The sequence below is a fragment of the Hemibagrus wyckioides genome, linkage group LG22, assembly GCF_019097595.1.
Source record: "Hemibagrus wyckioides isolate EC202008001 linkage group LG22, SWU_Hwy_1.0, whole genome shotgun sequence".
In the NCBI taxonomy this organism is placed as follows: domain Eukaryota; kingdom Metazoa; phylum Chordata; class Actinopteri; order Siluriformes; family Bagridae; genus Hemibagrus; species Hemibagrus wyckioides.
This window is the reverse complement of record NC_080731.1, coordinates 5,763,891-5,783,045: the sequence shown is the minus strand read 5'-3', so window position 1 is coordinate 5,783,045 and position 19,155 is coordinate 5,763,891. Positions and strand designations below refer to the sequence as shown.

Here is a 19,155-nt window from a genome sequence, read left to right as displayed (position 1 = left end):
ATGCTAGCCTGTTACCATTTTGGTTAATAGTTTCCTACACACAATACTATTGTTAGCAATACCTGACAGCAATAAAGAGGTATTTAGTCATTCCTCTTTATCTGATGCAGCAGTGCCTTAATCCTTTGGTCAGTCAAACTCATTCACTTCCTTATCTGTACACACTGCTCAGCTCTCAAATCTACAACTTTCATGCTGATACCTCCATCTATGCCATTTTAGCAGTCTAGATTGCGCCAACTAATTGAGCCAACCCTGCATTTGCACCAAAGTCTGAAAAACTTCTAGGTTTGAGTTCTCATTAATATGACGCTAAACATCACTGGGAAAATGGTGAGTGAGAAAAGAAGCACTTGCTCTTTTGTTTGATGGGACTTACAGCATAGTTAATGTTTAGGGTTAAAGTTACTCTATTGCAACTAAGCTAACAATTGACATTTATGGCATTCTGGCATACACCCTTATTCGGAGAGAATAAACTTTCTATCTTATTTATCCAACAGGGCAGTTGAGGATTAAGGGACTTCTCAAGGCACCAGCAGTAGCAGTCTGGCAGTGTTAGGATTTTGAACACATGGCCTTACATTCAGAAGTCTAAGGTCTTAACCCCTGGGCTAACCATTGTTTTAACCTCTTTCACCCTGTGATATCACCACAGCAATCAACTTCTTACCTACAGTGATAAAGCATAACATTATGAACACTGACAGGTGAAGTGAATAAGACTGATGATCTCCTCATCATGGCACCGGTTAGTGGGTGGGATATATTAGGCAGCAAGTGAACATTTTGTCCTCAAAGTTGATGTGTTAGAAGCCGGAAAAATGGACAAGCGTAAGGATTTGAGCGAGTTTGATGAAGGGCCAAATTGTGATGGCTATATGACTGGATCAGAGCATCTCCAAAACTGCAGCTCTTGTGGGGTGTTCCCGGTCTACAGTGGTCAGTATCTATCAAAAGTGGTCCAATGAAGGAACAGTGGTGAACCAGTGACAGGGTCACGGGCGGCCAAGGCTCACTGATGCACGTGGGGAGCGAAGGCTGGCCCGTGTGATCCAATCCAACAGATTGTTGCTCAAACTGCTGAAGACGTTAATGCTGGGTCTGATAGAAAGGGGTCAGAATACACGGTGCATGACGGGTTAAAGCTGTTTGGCAGGAAAAGGAGGGCCAACACAATATTAGGCAGGTGGTCATAATGTTATAGCTGGTTGGTGTATTTCAATACAAGCATATTTCATGTGTAATAATTAATTTATTCATTATTTATTCTTTACAGGTGTTGATATGTGGTATTTGCACAGGTTTATCTCTATATCTGTACAGGATCAAGCACTGAGAGGAAATCTGACTAAATATCTGTTATATAACATGTCATTATCAGGTTACCTGGCGCTACCTATCGAGCCTGCAGGTGATGAATAAACATAAATTACGTCATTTGTTTTTAAATCGGCGCATGCGCACTCGGCCCCTGTCACGCTGAACTCCGCTCCATTCTTTTCATTTAGATTTGCTCTAGCTTCAATTACACAACTATAACGGCAGTTATGCACGCCACAGCACTGTGAGATAGTGACCGTAAACTCTGTGAACGTCCACGAGTAGTGATCGCTGGACTTGCATTTGCACTTGGACTCATTACGAAATCGCTTCGGGACTATTTTTTTCCTCCGCGGAGACACAGCGCGCACTGGGTCGTGAGGTGTCCAAGATGGCGGCAACGTGTAAGGTCCAGGCTTCTTAAAAGGTAATAAAATAAAGTGTTTTAAATCAGCTAGCGAGTTATAACCTGATGCACTGCGCTTAAGACATTTTAGGTTGTTGAAAGTGTCTGAGGTGGGAGCGTGTCATTGCTGTTAGCCCGAGCTAAACGAGATTGTTAGCCTTGTTAGCCAACTAGCTAACGTTTAACATTAGCTGGGATGTTGCTGTCAGTCAATCGTTATACTGCATTCACAGGCAGAGTGTTTAAAGTGCTCCATTTTAACACGATCGTAACATCGTAATGTCTGTTTTCATGTCTTTCTGTGATTTGTAGTCGTGTTTGGTCACGAAATGCGGTGTAGTTGCAGATATAGCCGCATTATAACAAACAACAGAAGCGTGAAGTATAACTAACGTTAGCTCCGTGCAGTGCAGTGCAGTGCTGCACGTCCTGCTTTGTTGAGCACAGATTCACGCTTCAGCTTGTAATATTAACCTAATCTAGCGATGAACACCACCTCGATGCATGCACAGCTATCATGCATAATCCGAATCAACATGTTTTGCCCAGGCACTCCATGTTGACCCAACAGAGCCTTAGGATCCACTGTGACAAAGCCTGTAGTCCTGCCATCTGTCCTGCACTAACATGGCCAAGGACCAGCCAAATGTGTTCGACCTCCTCCTGCTTCTGGAGTCCACAGATCTGCATGAGCTGGAGCAGGTCAGAAGTGTCTTACAGGAGAGCCTCAGTGCAGGTTTGTCGCCTTCACACCACACTGTGAACTCTCACCACGCAGCGTGCATTTCTTCACACTGGGGTTAGATATACACTTTTAGATTCTTCACACAACATATAGCGACCATTTTATCAGGCCCACACTTCATATACACTGTATTGCCAAAAGTTTGGGACACCCCTCCAAATCATTCAGGTGTTGTTTTTTAGGGGTTTTCCCTTAGTTCCAGTGAAAAGAACAATATAATGCTCCCAACTTTGTGGGAACAGTTTGGGGATGACCCCTTCCTGTTCCTACATGACTGCACACCAGTGACCAAAGCAAGGTCCATAAAGACATGGATGAGCGAGTTTGGTGTGAAGGAACTTGACTGGCCTGCACAGAGTCCTGACCTCAACCTGATAGAACACCTTTGGGATGAATTAGAGCGGAGACTGTGAGCCAGACCTTCTCTTCCAACATCAGTGTCTGACCTCACAAATGCGCTTCTAGTGGAATGGTCAGACACACTCCTAAACCTTGTGGAAAGCTTTCCCAGAAGATTTGAAGCTGTTATAGCTGCAGAGGACAGGCCAACTTCATATTACATTCATGTGTATGTAAAGGCAGACGTCCCAGTTTTTACCTTGCAGTCTCCGGTCTAATTCATCCCAAAGGTGTTCTATCAGGTTGAGGTCAGGACTCTGTGCAGGCCAGTCAAGTTCCTCCACGCCAAACTCACTCATCCATGTCTTTATGGACCTTGCTTTGTGCACTGGTGTGCAGTCATGTAGGAACAGGAAGGGTTCAAAAACTGTTCCCACAAAGTTGGGAGAATGAAATTGTCCAAAATGTCTTGGTATGAAGCTGAAGCACTAAGAGTTCCTTTCACTGGAACTAAGGGGCCGAGCCCAACCCCTGAATTCAATGATTTGGAGTGGTGTCCCAAAACTTTTGGCAATATAGTGTAGTATTTAACTAATTAATGAAGGTTAACAGAAAATGTTTGCTTACACAGATCCAGATAAACAACTAACATGACACAGCAGTCAGCTTTTAATATTTAACTATTAATGCGTCATGCGAATAATATTAGCTACAGTGATTCTTTTCTACTAAAGATATTTCTGTAATAAATGATATTCATAATAATAACTAGGTTTTCGAACAAACTGTGTGGGGGGTGAGCTTGAATTTTATCTTTAACATCTGATATCTGTGAGTTTGTAAGTATTATACCTGTAATATTTCAGAAAGGGTTGATCATTATTAAGTAATTTATCACAATGTTTATATAAAAAATCCCAAGTTCTCAATTATAAATATTACCATTAAATATATAGTTGATGTATGACTAAGATTTTTGTCGATATTGGTGTCAGATAAAGGGTCTGTGCTTCTCAATGGCCTTGTGGATTATTATCTGGACACCAGCTCTCCTCAGGCTGTGGACCTCCTGTCCTCCATCAGGGAGCCTCACGACAAGGTGAAGACAGAATCTTTGCTGTTTAAACCAATAAGTTTGAGAGATTGATTTGCTACATTACATTATAAGCCTAGTTTCTGCATTAATCGTTATCTGTGCCTCTTCTCTCCCTGAAGCACCTCTTAGACAAGATGAACGAGTGCATGGCCAAGCCGAGCGGCAGGCTCCTGACCCTCACCCTCCTCGGTCATGTTGTTCGCAAGCAGCCGCCGTGGATTCACAAGATCGCTCGCTTCCCTCTGCTCACTTCACTACTCAAATGCCTCAAGGTACAGAGTGAAAAGGCATCCGAGCAGAACTGACTCTGAACTGGTGGCGGTTTTTGCAAAAATGGAGATTGTCCTAGATCTGTCCAAGATATAGAGCGTGATTTTTAACTCCGGAGACTTGAACATAGGTTGCGCGAAAATCCATAAATAAAAGCTCTGTGTGTGAAAATATCTTTTAGTCTTGCTATATTTGGATTTTAATCATATTTCTATTTAGCTGTGTTGCTTTCTAACAAGTTTTTTTTTCTCTCTCCCTGCTTTGTGTTTGTCCATCAACAGACTGAGTCAGATGTTGTGGTTCTTATAACTGGAGTGTTGGTGTTAGTCATCATGCTTCCTATGATACAGCAGACCAGCAAACAGCTCCTGTTCGAGTTTTTCGACATCTTCGGACGACTCGCAGCTTGGAATCAGAGAAACCCAGGTTCGAATTCAGTTACAGTTTTTATTTTTCACATAAACAGCCTTTGAGATGCAATAATCCTTTTGTTTTTAAAGCTACCACTGTGTCTGTAGTCTCCAATAGCCAGAGCTTCAGACTGATCACAGAATTTCATCCTGCATAGCAGCTTTTATTGGCTAAGGACCACCCAATAGGGCGTCTGACTGACATGTAAATCAACCAGTCAGAGTCCGTTTTCTTCAGCGTCACGTTTAAGGACCTGAAAACGTAACATTTATGTCCCTACGAAAACAAACCGGCATGTAACCATCGATGGGTCATTTTAAAAAAGTCGTGCAAATGAATGAGTCTGTACCGTGGGCTTCACAACATTTGGAAAATCCAGTGTTTAACTGACCCTCATAAGCACTCATTGTCACAGTTGTAAACACAACAGCTTCCTTTTTCCATGAGGGACGTCACGACGGCTTTGTTTCCAGGCGGACTGTTAAAAAACGTGACGCACACATCTCCCGGTAATCTCGTAGAATCCAACCAATCACTTGACATTGGAATCAGACATTAAGCCAGCAGTTTGTGGGCAGGACATATGAGGCTGAGGCTACTGTGTGTCCACTTGCACATTCTATATGGTCTCCCGATTAAATGTGAAACATTTTTGTTGACACTGAGAACACTGTTGCTGTTTATAGCTGTAGTATGTTTGTGTATATGGTGTGTATGTAGTTATAAATGTATTAACTCACAAGCATTTACACACTGTTGTGCCACCGTAAGAATGATACGCATCAGTAAATAAAATGACAAAACAGCAAATGGTGGTTTAAATTGAGTCAGGAGAAGAATATCTTTGGTGTTTGATTGATTTCTGTACCCAAAACTAAATCGGTGCAGAAAATGTTTCTCTAAACCAGGGATGTCTAATCTTATCCACAAACGGATGAGATATTTATGCATTTATGGATGAATTTATGCTTTAAACGTCATAAATATAAATATTTGTGATGTCGTGTGTATCCTCTAGGCCATGCTCAGGGAGCGTATGCAGTTCACCTGCATGCCAGCGTGTACTCGTTCTTTCACCGTCTCTATGGCATGTACCCCTGCAACTTTGTGTCCTACCTGCGCGCCCACTACAGCATGAAGGAGAACGTGGACACTTTTGAGGAAGTAGTTAAGGTGTGTTTGCTGCTTCTGTGTTCTCTCCATTTTGTTCAATCAGATTCCACATGCGCAAATTAAATGCTGCTCTTCATTTAAACACGTCTGGTTCTATGTCCCTCAGCCGATGCTTGAACACGTGCGGATACATCCAGAGCTCGTTACTGGAACCAAAGACTATGAAGTGGACCCGATTAGGTGAGCCTGAGTGAACGACACATTGGTGAGATCCACATATAAACATGTGTTAAGTGTTCTGTTCCTGTGCTCCAGGTGGAAGAGGTTCGAGACCCACGACATTGTGATCGAATGTGCCAAAGTGTCCCTGGACCCTAAGGAAGCGTCCTGTGAGGAGGGCTACTCGTCCCTGCCTGACCATGTGCCACGGCGCCTCGTCGACAGCAGCAGGTCCTGCTCAGATCTCAGCACCCATGGTTAGCATGCACTCATTTCTACAGCAATATTATTATTTTTACAGGCTAAAATGTGTATTTCATTAACAGAGGGATATGTGTTGTGTGGCTTTACAGGAAGTTCATCTTTCAACTCGATGGCTACAGTTCGCCAGTCCCTTTCCCTTTCATTGCCCCATCTGACAGTCACTCAGCACCCAGGCCTCAGTTCACAAACCCCCAGTCTACAGGTAAATCATCCTGCTGAGCACTCCCATACTCAGGTGGGCATGAAATGGAACAAATGGGTCAAGTAAAAAATGATCACAGGCCATGGTTGCTCAGGAATTAATCTTCTAAGATGATTGAATGATAATCAAGCGTTTTATTTCTAATGCTGTCCTCCTGTGAAACTTGGTGAAACCTCAAGCAAGCTCTATTTAAATGAGCTATGCAATTGTGTTGACAGGGTCTTGAGGCAGAGTCCTCAGGGATGAAGGAGACCATGTGGAGCCCTTCCTCTGTGTGTGGGATGAGCACCCCTCCCAGCTCCAGAGGAATGTCCCCCACCACCGTCTCTGATCTCTCACACAGTGCCTCCCACTTCTTAGGGCGGGTCCCAAGCACACCAGGTTAGGAAGTGTTTTCATATATATATATATAAGTATGTATGTTATATTAAAGATGAGTATAACGTAAATATATTTCACAGTAGATGGGAAGTGGACACCGTCTGCCTCCACGCCCTCAGGGTCGTCCCCTCTCCTATTGCTCTCCGGAGAACTCGAGCACACTGCCCAACCCACCAGCATTACTCTCCCGCTTTCTAAGGTATAATAATAAAGGATATAATTACGTTTTAAGTTCCTAACCTTCTTAGGAATACCTAAAAAGACCCATAATGTTATGAATGATCTAAATTTGATCTCTTTTCTTTTGTAAATCCTTGCATCGCATGAACTTGCCCAGACAAATCAGGAGATTAAAAAAGGCAACCACGCAACTATCAATGGCAAAGGTGAGCATACCACCGTCAGTTTAGGGCGCTCATTTTCTCCTTTTAATGTAATTTTTCTTATATTGCCTTTGAGTTTACATTAAGTAACAGGATATGGACTTGTATTTTAAACTAAAACGTTTAAGCTCTGTTGTGTTTCCCAGGTACAGCCGATGGGCTTAGTCCTTTTTCGCTGACAGAGCTCTCTGACTTTGTGAAGAGGACGGAGAGAGAGAAAGAGGAAGGTAGGTGTTTAAATATAAGAACATGATATTTTGAGTCTGTTTGAATTGTATGGTATGTAAAATAATATAAAATCAAGAAAATACCAAAAATAGACTAGGAACATTGATCCTTCTTAGAAATGTTGTTTTCTGTAAGTATGCATGAAGAGGGAGATTGAAAACCCACGCACATTGCCAATACATTCCTTCCTTTTACTACTTTACTACTCAATGATCACTGAAGCCCTCTTAATTTAAAGACATCTTGTACAGCTATAGCTTGAGAAAATGTTCTTTAATAATATTTTTATCCATCGTTCTGTTACACTACAGATTCCATCACAGCAGAGTTGATGACACTAACCCAGGGTACACTGGACCCAGTCTCGGACGTGTCCTTTTCCAGCACCGCTGACGCACCCCTTTCCTTAAACCCCAGCATTTCTACCCTGCCTCATAATCTGGCCTCCACCCCAGACAGGGGGGTAAACACTATTAAAGGACCAGAGCAGCAGCCTTCCTGGGTCACATGCCCCTGTTTTACCCCCATAGAGAACTCCCTGAGCCCCTCTGCACCTGAAGACGCCTCCTTGGAGTTGTTTAAGGGCTCGTTTCCCTACGAGCATCTCTTCGACCTGGCTTTGCCAAAGCTGGCCTCTCTATATGTGGGGAAGAAGACCGTTGAGGCTCAGCTGAAGGCTGGCAGAGAGGACGTGGAGATGGGGGATCTGTCTGCTATGTCCCCTCTGGAGGTGTTGGATCGTCTTATTCAGCAAGGTCATGAACTTCATGAGAAAGTGTTAAAGAGGTAAATAGGGTTATAGGAGTCTAGTATTTCTTGTACCTTTTTTTTTAAAAAAAAAAAAAAAAAAAAAAACAAGCGATGAATCCAGTTTTATAATTAATAATGCTAAAATAATAAGAAATCAGTAGGACATTTTATTTCTTTCAGATCTCCTTCTTCGTTAAACCCCTCGGCCGAGCCACACCTTGGAGGTAAACATCATAGCACTAAAGGAAAAGGTATTCAATAATATAATATATTAATAGACTCTGCAAAGATCTGTCCTCCAGCCTGTCATTTGGATCCTCTCCTGCCTGTCTGTCTGTATTCATTTCCTTTTCACTGATCTTCATTTACCTTTCCTTTAAAATACTCTCTCCCTTTGTTATATATGTATATAATATATACATAAACCGATCAGTCATAGCATTATGAGTGAATAAGACTGATTATCTCCTTATCATGGCACCTGTTAGTGGGTGGGATATATTAGGCAGCAACTGAACATTTTGTCCTTAAAGTTAGAAGCAGGAAAAATAAGAGTAAGGGTTTGAGCGAGTTTGACGAAGGGCCAAATCGTGATGGCGGATAGATGACTGGATCAGAGCATCTCCAAAACTACAGCTCTTGTGGGGTGTTCCCGGTCTGCAGTGGTCAGTATCTATCAAAAGTGGTCCAAGGAAGAAACAGTGATGAACTGGCGACAAGGTCATAGGCAGCCAAGGCTCATTGATGCATTTTGGGAGTGAAGGCTGGCCCGTATGATCCGATCCAACAGACGAGCTACTGTTGCTCAAATTGCTGAAGAAGTTAATACTGGTTCTGATAGAAAGGTGTCAGAATACACAGTGCATGATGGGCCAGGGCTGTTTTGGCAGCAAAAGGGGGGACCAACACAATATTAGGCATAATGTTATGCCTGATGGGTGTATGTATATAGATGTGTAGAATAGGGGTGTAACATTTCACTCTAGTCACTTTCCGATTCATAAAATGTGAACATCTGAATGAAGAAAAAAATCCTGCATAATCAGCAAGGCCAAAAATGTGCATATTTTTGTCGGTATAAATGAAAAAATTAGAAAGCAGGACAAACAGAGGCATAATGACGTAAACAAAATCTATCAGGTTGATGGCGTCGTTTGAAAGCCACTGAAGACCTCTTTTTAATTTTTTTCGTATGTGTATTGTGTATTTCCCCACATTATCCACAGTGCACATTGTCACATTTTAGCATCGTATTCCATTGTCATGATGCATTGTTACGCCTCTCATGCAGAACAGTTATGTAACTGAACATTAAGTAGTGTTTCCTGGTAATGATGATGGTCTATTTCGCACACGTAGGTTCAGGGGCCCCTGATGAGCTGACGCTTCTGCGCAGTCAGCTGCTGCTCCTGCACAACCATCTGCTGTATGAGCGGCACAAAAGAGAGCAGCATGCACTGCGCAACCGCCGCCTGCTCCGCCGTGTCATCAACGCCACTGCACTGGAGGAGCAGAACAACTCCATGGTGAAGGAGCTCAGTGTTACACATGTTTAAAAAAATAAAGGGATCGATACATTTCACTTTAACACCTGCTATACTGCCATTAGCATAAGATAACTGGTCCATAGATTCATGTTTTGCTAAGTGATATAGCAGAGAGTTTTTAAAAACTGATGGATATCATGACCGATCTCTCCGTGCTGGAACATTTATCGAGTGTATTGATGCGTTCATGTGTGGTGTTGTAGAAAGCCCAGCTACGGCTGCAGGAGGTGGAGATCCAGACTCTGCAGGCGAGTCTGCAGGAAGAGCAGGGACGCTCCAAGCGTCTGCAGCAGGAAGGAGAGGCGCAGGTGCAGCAGCTCCACAGCCAGCTCCAGAAGCTCCAGCGTGAAAGGAACGACTACTGTACCAAAACTCAGGAGCTACAGGTCAGTACATTCACTCAGGGCAAAACAATAGCTAATGGAGTCATGTGCCAGCGGTGATTTGTGCCATTACAGACGTGGACATGAGTTTTCAATGTGATTTGTTGAGCGTCTTTCAATATTTCAATTAGTAAACATACAGTGTTTGATTCCTCGTCAGAGTGACTTGCAGGAAAGTAAGAAGAGAATGGGCAAGATGGAGGCGGAGCTGCAGAGAGCCAATAACAAAGTGTGCAATACAGGACACCTGCTCAGCCAGCTGTCTATCAAGGTGAGCAGAACATCTGGACTGGAATCTGCTGTGTTTGCATGCTTGCTGTGTAAAGTATAATGCACTTCTTTTAGCAAAGTGATAGATTAGGTTTGTCTTCTACACATTGCAGCTCAACAACAGTGAAAGCCTGGAGCAACAGATGGCCTTCTTGAACAAACAGTTGTTATTGCTGGGTGAAGCCAATAAACTGTCTGTGCAAGAAGTCCAACGCCTGGGACCAGACTCGCGTAAAGTAAGCATGAAAATCGTTTTTCTATAACTGTTACAGCCTTTATTTTTATTAGTATTACTCTGCTAGAGTTTCAGATCGCTCTTTAATAGTATCTGACCTGAAGCTGTTTGTGTTCACTTAGCAAAACCTTCACTGTCACACTCCTTATGTTCTTAAATCACACTTGAGTTTCAGTGTATTTGCATTTTCTATGACCGGGATCAACAAGCTGACAGACATGCAGAGCCAGCTTTATTGTCATCACATAAGTAAGCTACAAAGCAGCGGAACAAAAATACCTTTCAGAATCCACCAGAAAGTGCTTAATATTAATGCAAGCGAGCAGTGTAACAGTTATATAAAGGGGAAGTGGTGGCTCATACGGTTAAGTCGTGCTGGGTTACTGAAGTATGTAAGTACATGCAAGTGGTCAGTTTCTGAGGAAGTGTCCTAAATAGACCATAAGTGCATAATAACCATTTGGCCCTAGGTCAGATCCCTGTTCTTTACTTTCATTTAGTTTTACACGTTTTCATGTACGTCTGATTTTTTTTTAGGAGCAGAAGATGCTGCAGATGTGCTCCACACGAGAGACCGAGCGGTTGAGACAGAGCTCTATTCAGCAGAGCCAGAGGTTGGAGGCAGCCCAGCAGCGTATCACTGACCTGGAGACCCAGCTCACCAAGAAGGAGCACCTCATCCTGGAGCAGAAGAAACTTCTGGAGAATGTCAAAAATCAGGCCAAGTACAAGCTTCTCACTAATCAAACCATCTTGTGTAACTATTGGTTATGGAGAGATCATAAGCCTTAGCATCCTGGTACTGGAGATTTGAGTTTGATTCGTTCTGCTTATTCCAACATTTATGCTGGTGTGTTCTCTTTTGCAGAGGGCAGCTGCAAGCTTCTGAGAACAGGTATCTGGCTCAAAAGCATGTGACTCAGGCTCTACAATCAGAAATGCTTCATCTATACAGTCAGCTCGATCTTGCCAGCCTCTCAAACAGCACACCAGCAGGAGGAGCAGCTGAACCAGGCAGCCCTCTGAACCAGAGGTGAGCAGCACACCATCTTTTTACTAAGATGCGTATAATTGAATTGTATTTCACGTCTTTATATCTTTCTTAACCTTGCCATGAAGAACTGAAGCCCGTCCTCTGGGTATGAGTATGAACTTAATGGATCCAAGCAGACCTGGCACAGTGCATGTATTTTGCATTACAAAAATGCACAGATAGTGGTGCTCCCCCCCTTATTGGTTATTTCCACCAATGAAAATGAAGGGCACTGAATCCGGAATGACTGACAAGTGCGCATGTGTTATGAACTCGCTGACACAAGCCATGGAAGCCCCGCCCCCTTTCCCTCATCTAACTTTAGTAACTTTACGGCTGATCCCCATTTGAAGGCCGTTCTGACAAGGCGAAAGGCATAGCTTATTATAGTGACATAGTGTTAATGATGCTGTTATTAAGGAAGGGATTAAAAACATTGATGGCTGACCTTCACCACTCAGTGCCAGAACATTCAGCAATATTGCCTGGGACGTTAAACAAGAGAGAAATGAAAAAAAAAATGTCCTATTTGGTTTTTATTTCAGAGCAAACGGCAGCAACACATCCACTTCGGCTCCGACCTCCGAGTCAGGGAAAAGAGAGGAAACTGATTACATGTGTGTGAACGGTGAGCTCTCGCCGCTGTCTCCCGGATCCCCGCCATCCACCGCACTGATCAACGGCAGCCAGGAAGAAGACCTTTCCATCCTGTCCTGCAACTCTCCTTTAGCTGAAAGCTTCCTGGGAATGCACAACCAAGAGCTGTTAAAGAAGACCAAGAGTACGTACGATGTGGAGCACAGCCACCGGCTCCATGACCAGAACTCGGAGCTTGCCGAGAAGCGCGCCGAGCTCACGGTTTCCCAGAAGCTGGCGGAGGAAGAAGCCGACCTCCCGCCTGTGGATCGGCACCGAGCTCGCGCTTACAACATCCAGAGTCGCAGACCGCAGGACCTGCACATCATGGATTACAACGAGACGCACCAGGAGAAGACATAAAGGAGCTTTTGAAGGTTGAGTTTGCAGGACTGCCACTGTAGATTTGCTCGCAACACTAGACAGAATGATTAAAAAAAAAAAGATGTTTTGACCTCTGCAGCACTCTTCATTTTAACAAGAGTGCATTGTTTTAGCAAAAAAAATTTTTTAAAAGCTCTACTGTATTACAAAACAGCCAAAAAAAAAAGAGAGAGAGCGAGAGACGTGTATATACACCGAGGGCTTAAAGCTATAGGATCACTATGTTTTAGGGGTTGTGTTTGTTTTTTGGGGTTCTCATCTCAGATTTTGTTAAAGCCGGACATTAAAACATACTGATCGTAGCTTTAACCCGTCCATCTGAGCTCTGGTATGAAATAAGAGCACTGTTCGCATTGAAAGTACACTTGAGACATTTGTTATCGGTTCAGTTTGGGTTTATTCCTGTATTGGATTGTTTGATAGACATTTCAGCTTAAAGCACGCTGCAGTGGTGGTTACGTTGTACGTGTGTGTGTGTGGATTGTGTTTGGCCCTTATCGTATTTACTAGAACACGTATTGCTTTAATTGCTGTGTTTTGCTAACCTCCCGATTAGTCGATGGGCTAGTATACGTTTGTCCAAGCCGAAGGGTCTTCGCGAAGCGTAGTTAGACGAACGACACGGAAAAATATCCTTTTGTCGCCTAGCAATTTCGTTCTTTCTTTCCTTCCTTACGAATCAAGCACTGTAAATACCGTGCATCAACAAATCAAGCCCCAATAGTCAACTGTGAAAGACTTGCAAAAATGCAGCTGTGATAATAGATGATGGTATGTTTGAGTGTGTGAATGTGAGAAAGTGATGATGATGATGTCATAACCTTGCTTTGGGTGCTTCGCTTGTAGGAAAAGATGAAGCAAGTGTTTAAACAAATGATAGAATTTATTTTTTATTAATTCAGTTCGATACTGGGTTTATTATAAATCCCAGACACTAGTGCAATACTTCTCTTAGCATTACACTTCAATGCCAGCTCAGAAGCACGTGTAGATCTGTGTAGTGTATTTTTCTTTTTTTTTTTCTTTCTTTTTCTTCGCTGCTCAGTTAGTGACATCACACAACTCCGCTGCTGTCCATCCTGTATACAGGTAGTGCCTCAGAATTCGCCCATGCCAGGCTTTTTCGGTGAATTTTCACAGTCTCTGTCGTGTAATGGGAAGAAAAAAAGAAAAAAAAAAAAACCCATCGCTGCTTGGATTGTATGTGAAATGTGAAAGTTTCATGGTAGCAATGTATAGAATACAATCGCAAATACACTAAAGCTCAGTTGATAACCTGAAATCTAAGCTCTCTCTCTCGCACACACACATTGATACCCTTCTTCGGAAAGTGTTTTGAATCGGTCGAGGATCGTCAATCGTTTTCGCCAAAATCAGGGACGTTTTATGATCTCTTGTCATGGTTTCAGCTAAAAACAAATGTGAAACACTGAGGAAAAAAACAAAACAAAAAACAGTTCACCAGGAACCGAAGGACACGACGAGGACGTTACGGAGATGATCATGAAGTTCTCAGACTTTTTTTTTTTTTGTTCAGGAAAACGCAGAAGGCGTGCATGATGACCCGAATCTCCTGCTCTCACTGTTTTAAATCCTGCAGCTTTATATTTCATTTTAATGAAGTGTACATGGCTGTCAACACGGCTTTCACTGACATCTGTGTGATTTAATGTTGTTCACAAAATGCCTTAATAAGATACAAAAAAAACAAAGGACATCTCTCCTTGCCCCAGAGGCCAAATTCCAGTGGTTTTTTAGAAACTATGGTACAATTTGACAGTAATCTGGAGTGGAGTCAGATGTCCTCAGGGACTCTGTTCAAAAAAAAAAAAAGAAAGAAAAAAAGTATTGATTCTGAAGACACACAGAAAAGGTATTCTACTTGTTAAGCTATGATCAGGAATAATAAAATATATGTTTTGCATGTTTTGCTTTCATCGTTTCATTTATTAGCGCATTTCACTACAATGAAAGAGCCTCACTGGATCGTTTGTACTGTAAATCATTTAAATAGATTTACTTCATGCGGGTTTCCACGCGGGTTTCCATCCATTTGAATATTTTCGCCCAGGCTTCGAGGATGAGGGTGGATTTTCGGTCGCGTTCACAGACTCATCAGGATCTGTTTGCTGCTCAGGTGCAGTCTGAGGAACCGTTTCGGTGCTAGCTTCTTCCAGGTCCGAGATGGTTTCTTTGAGCAGATCCAGACTCACAGGAATCACACTGACCACTCCGCCGTAGTAGTTTCGAGCTTCGTTACAGCTCAGATGATTCAGCTCATCGTGTGGGTATCTGCAGAGAGGACGAAGAAACATGAAGAAGCAGAATAAACATTGAGTTCATAGTTTAATAAACACTTTATCAGTGAGCTGGTCAGTTTGTGGTTTGTTCTGTACCACAAAACTGTTGAAATGCTCGAATCTGATTGGTCATCAGGTTATTGATTAATGTTCTAGAAGAGCAGCTCTGAATGTTGTTCCGGTTGTATTTCAAATGATGTGTTTATATCATCCCTCTCTTTCTAATAGATTATTGTATGGGACTTGATTCAGATGATAAATCCATTGCTATTTAACAGAGATCTATAGTCTGAGAACACCAGTTTGAGAGGAAGGAGTCTCCACTGTAAAGATCAGGAAGTTTTCTGACACAGGAAATGAATTTTGGTTATATAATAAGGTGTGCCAGGTTTTTTGTTTTATTAACTACATGAAAGACAGTTCTTCCATGATTCTGCAATTTTGCAATCAGAAAATATAGCAAATGGAGATATTCAGAGCTTTGACTTTTTCAGAATGACCATGTTTTCTGCAGATTTGGGCCAAGACACGTCATAAACACACATCCAGCCAAAGCCCTTTTTGATTTACTGGTGTCAAACATGAGTACAGCTCTAATAGAAAGTAATTACATAATTAACATTATGACCACCTGCCTAATATTGTGTTGCTGTCAAAACAGCCCTGACCCGTCCTGCACCGTGTATTCTGACACCTTTCTATCAGAACCAGCATTAACTTCTTCAGCAGTTTGATCAACAGGAGCTCGTCCGTTGGATCAGATCACACGGGTCAGCCTTCTCTCCCCACGTGCATCAGTGAACCTTGACCGTCCATGACCCTGTCACCGGTTCACCACTGTTACTTCCTTAGTCCACTTTTGATAGATACTGACCACTGCAGACCGGGAACACCCCACAAGAGCTGCAGTTTTGGAGACACTCTGATCCAGTGGTCCAGCCATCACAATTTGGCCCTTCATCAAACTCGCTCAAATCCTTACACTTGTCCATTTTTCCTGCTTCTAACATCAACTTTGAGGACAAAATGTTCACTTGCTGCCTAATATATCCCACCCACTAACAGGTGCCATGATGAGGAGATCATCAGTCTTATTCACGGCACCTCTCTGTGGTCATAATGTTATGCCTGATCGGCGTATGTGTCTTCACTCATAGGAGTTTAAAAGAAGAATCCTGTGCTGGAAATTTTACAGATTCAAGGAAACATTCTTGGCCACAACAATCACAAAAAAAGTATCAATCCTGGAGGGACAGGCTGGTGAGAAAAACCTGTGATATTTAGTTGACTAATTGATGTATAACATAACAGTGACATGAAATTAAAAACTATAATCTTTATGTTTTCTAAGAGGAATAAAACACTTCAAGATGTGATGTTATCGGAAATTAATCAGCTTCACACTGCATCACATCACACCACCATTGCTGCTGATTATTTTCACTCTCACAAGGGTTTTATTCCTTACTAAACGTGTAAACATGCATTGTCTCTTAACTGTGCCTGGAACTGGCTGAAGTCACATTCAGGGCTGAAAACATTCCTGCAAGTGTTCAGTCTGTCTCTGGAGTAGTTCAGAGCCGACGCTAAAGGTTCAATCATTTGAAACAACTCCTTGAGATTGTCCATGATGTCCAGGAAGACCGAGAAGATCCGCCTGTCTGTGGCGTTGCTGCAGTGGTGTGTCATGTACCATTGCACCTAAACACAGAAGGACACATTTTTGTGTGTGTGAAATAAATTTAGTCTTCTAGTGAAGGGAAATTGTAAAGCTGTAAATATAGAGCATACAAATACATTTTACACCGATCAGGCATAATATTATGAGCAGTTAGGTGAAGTGAATAAGACTGATGATCTCCTCATCATGGCACCTGTTAGTGGGTGGGATATATTAGGCAGCAAGTGAACATTTTGTCCTCAAAGTTGATGTGTTAGAAGCAGGAAAAATGGACAAGCGTAAGGATTTGAGCGAGTTTGACGAAGGGCCAAATTGTGATGGCTAGACCACTGGATCAGAGCATCTCCAAAACCGCAGCTCTTGTGGGGTGTTCCCGGTCTACAGTGGTCAGAATCTATCAAAAGTGGTCCAAGGAAGGAACAGTGGTGAACCGGCGACAGGGTCATGGACGTCCAAGGCTCATTGATGCACGTGGGGAGTGAAGGCTGGACCGTATGATCCAATCTGACAGACGAGCTACTGTTGTTCAAACTGCTGAAGAAGTTAATGCTGGTTCTGATAGAAAGGTGTCAGAATACACAGTGCATGATGGGTCAGGGCTGTTTTTGGCAGCAAAAGGGGGACGAACACAATATTAGGCAGGTGGTCATAATGTTATGCCTGATCAGTGTACAAAAGTTTGAGGAAGAACCACATGGTTAGGTATCCACAAACAAACTGTCCTGCTGGACTGCAAACTGCTTGTTCGGATTTTAAAATGAGTACAAAGTGTAGAGGGTTTTTTGCTGACCTCACTGACAGTGGACACCGGTTGTGTCCGGTTGCGCGCGTGCTCCCGGGAGCGCTCGAGCGCCGCTATGAAGGTGAACTGCTGCTGTTTAAAGCGCCGGTGCTTCTCCTCAACTAACTTCATCATCTGTTTCACTTCATTCATTTTGCCACTTATAGCAACACAAAACACACACACACACAGACACACACACGAGCGCGCGTGCGCGTCAGTATCGCGGTGATAAGAATCAAAACAAATATCTTCACACGTTTTAACCGTTCAAACTTTATAAAACTATATCATACTCTTGACAAAGACTTCAATTAGACCAAATGTTATTATAATCATCAACACATAGCTAAATTTACCGGATTTTAGAGCAAGAAAATGCGTCTGTCGTGTTTCCGTGGCTCTATTGCTTGGCAACGGTAAACGGTTCAGAAAGCGGTTGCGCATGCGCATGCGTACTGTCACGAAGACGACGGGCCGAGCCTGTAACCATTGACAACGAGTACAGGAAGACGCGCAGCCTCGAGAATGCAATAGTTTGTAACGCTGGCTTTATTTATTTATTATTATTATTATTTAAACCTTTCATCAGCTTGGATGCGTAAAAGAAGAACAAGCGGTCATTAAGGGTGGTAATAAAAAGGTTAGTGACTGAAAGTGAATAAGTTCGACCTAGACATCTAATGCAGTTAAAGAGTAAAAAAGTGATACTGCTATCGCTTTTATTAGCCGCTCGTGCCATCTACGTCAACTCGTCCGCCATATTGGAAAGGGCCAGATCTCTGTGGAGTTAACAGTAAAAAGGCGATACCGCTGTCGGCTTTTATTAGCCGCTCCTGCTATCTACGTCAATTCATCCGCCATGTTGGAAAGGGCCATTTTTTTTAAACGTTTACTTTTTTGCTAAGGCATTTTTCGTATATCTAATGTTAACTAAACTTAAATATACATTAACTTTAAATATTCCTATTAACACTGAATATTCCGAGCGTATTACTTCTGTTGACATACTTAAAATGTGTCAACAATCTCAAAAATAAATAAAGATATAAAGATCTGACAGCTTCTCTTTTCTTAATTACATGAAATGGTCATTGTTAAAGATGGATGCAACGGTCAAACCTTTAAGGATTCCTCCTGAAATGTCTGTTTACGCAGAGAAGCATGAAATATTCGACCTTATCCAGGTAAGCAACATCCTGACTCTATATACTATAAAGAGATTCTCTAAAATAGACCAATAGTCAAATCTTCATGCTACACAGAGCCTCGTGAGAAACCTTTTGATTGACAAGCCAGAAGATCCCCTTCAGTACCTGATAGGACTGCTGAAGAGGGAAAGTATCGAAGGTGAGAGCTCTACAACTGTCTATATTTTTATATTATAGTAACATTCACATGTGCATTAGGTAATATTTGCATGGTGGAAAAGTCTCTAACGTTGAAATGAGTAGAATTATATAAGGTTTGAATGATCATTTAACCCCGCCCATATTTCCATCCACGTACACAAAGCTCCGCCCCCAATACTTTCATACAGTGATTCAACTTCATACAGATTTATTAGCCAGGACTGTCATGACATGACTTGTCATGTGTGCTCACACATCCAACTGCTTTAAAGCCAAGTTACAACTCTTTAAATTTAAATATGCAAATTCTGAGGATGTGAAGGTGTGTTGTGGGTGTGGCTATAAATTAAATGATGGTGGTAGCTCAAGTGGGTAAGGGTCTAGGTCACTGGGCGCTGCATCATGGCTGACCCTGCACTCTGA

At 42.5% G+C, this 19,155-nt stretch overlaps 3 protein-coding genes across 6 annotated transcripts in view; 2 read left to right on the top strand and 1 right to left on the bottom strand.

Annotated features, from left to right (window-relative positions):
- The first annotated feature begins 1,471 nt into the window (after positions 1-1,471).
- tsc1a (TSC complex subunit 1a) lies at positions 1,472-14,542 on the top strand. 3 transcript variants are annotated; one of them, XM_058375107.1, is made up of 22 exons: positions 1,472-1,750; positions 2,279-2,465; positions 3,809-3,912; positions 4,029-4,181; positions 4,461-4,605; positions 5,609-5,763; positions 5,870-5,943; positions 6,019-6,179; positions 6,276-6,388; positions 6,607-6,769; positions 6,853-6,968; positions 7,107-7,155; positions 7,299-7,379; positions 7,692-8,166; positions 8,311-8,381; positions 9,490-9,656; positions 9,881-10,063; positions 10,221-10,331; positions 10,444-10,566; positions 11,103-11,290; positions 11,434-11,598; positions 12,144-14,542. In XM_058375107.1, the coding sequence occupies exons 2-22, from the start codon at positions 2,357-2,359 to the stop codon at positions 12,595-12,597; spliced, it is 3,360 nt and encodes a 1,119-aa protein (XP_058231090.1). In that variant the 5' UTR covers positions 1,472-1,750; positions 2,279-2,356; the 3' UTR covers positions 12,598-14,542. The 3 variants fall into 3 exon arrangements, with proteins under 3 accessions (XP_058231090.1, XP_058231091.1, XP_058231089.1); XM_058375108.1 differs by having other exon boundaries at positions 6,850-6,968; positions 8,311-8,354; XM_058375106.1 differs by having other exon boundaries at positions 6,850-6,968.
- spaca9 (sperm acrosome associated 9) lies at positions 14,294-17,819 on the bottom strand. The gene is made up of 5 exons (XM_058375112.1): positions 17,740-17,819; positions 17,390-17,540; positions 16,417-16,619; positions 14,639-14,910; positions 14,294-14,432 (listed from the first exon to the last, which is right to left on the bottom strand). Exons 2-4 carry the CDS (start codon positions 17,531-17,533, stop codon positions 14,640-14,642), a joined length of 618 nt encoding a protein of 205 aa, XP_058231095.1. The 5' UTR covers positions 17,534-17,540; positions 17,740-17,819; the 3' UTR covers positions 14,294-14,432; position 14,639.
- Positions 17,820-17,869: 50 nt separating this feature from the next.
- The window catches only part of ak8 (adenylate kinase 8), a 28,005-nt gene continuing 26,719 nt past the window's right edge, over positions 17,870-19,155 (top strand). Inside the window, exons 1-3 of one of the 2 annotated variants that reach the window (XM_058375110.1) lie at positions 17,870-18,023; positions 18,484-18,567; positions 18,646-18,730. In XM_058375110.1, coding sequence (XP_058231093.1) covers positions 18,484-18,567; positions 18,646-18,730 — 169 coding nt within the window. In that variant the 5' untranslated portion in view covers positions 17,870-18,023. The remainder of the gene's footprint in view (positions 18,024-18,483; positions 18,568-18,645; positions 18,731-19,155) is intronic. The other variant, XM_058375109.1, reaches the window with a different exon arrangement.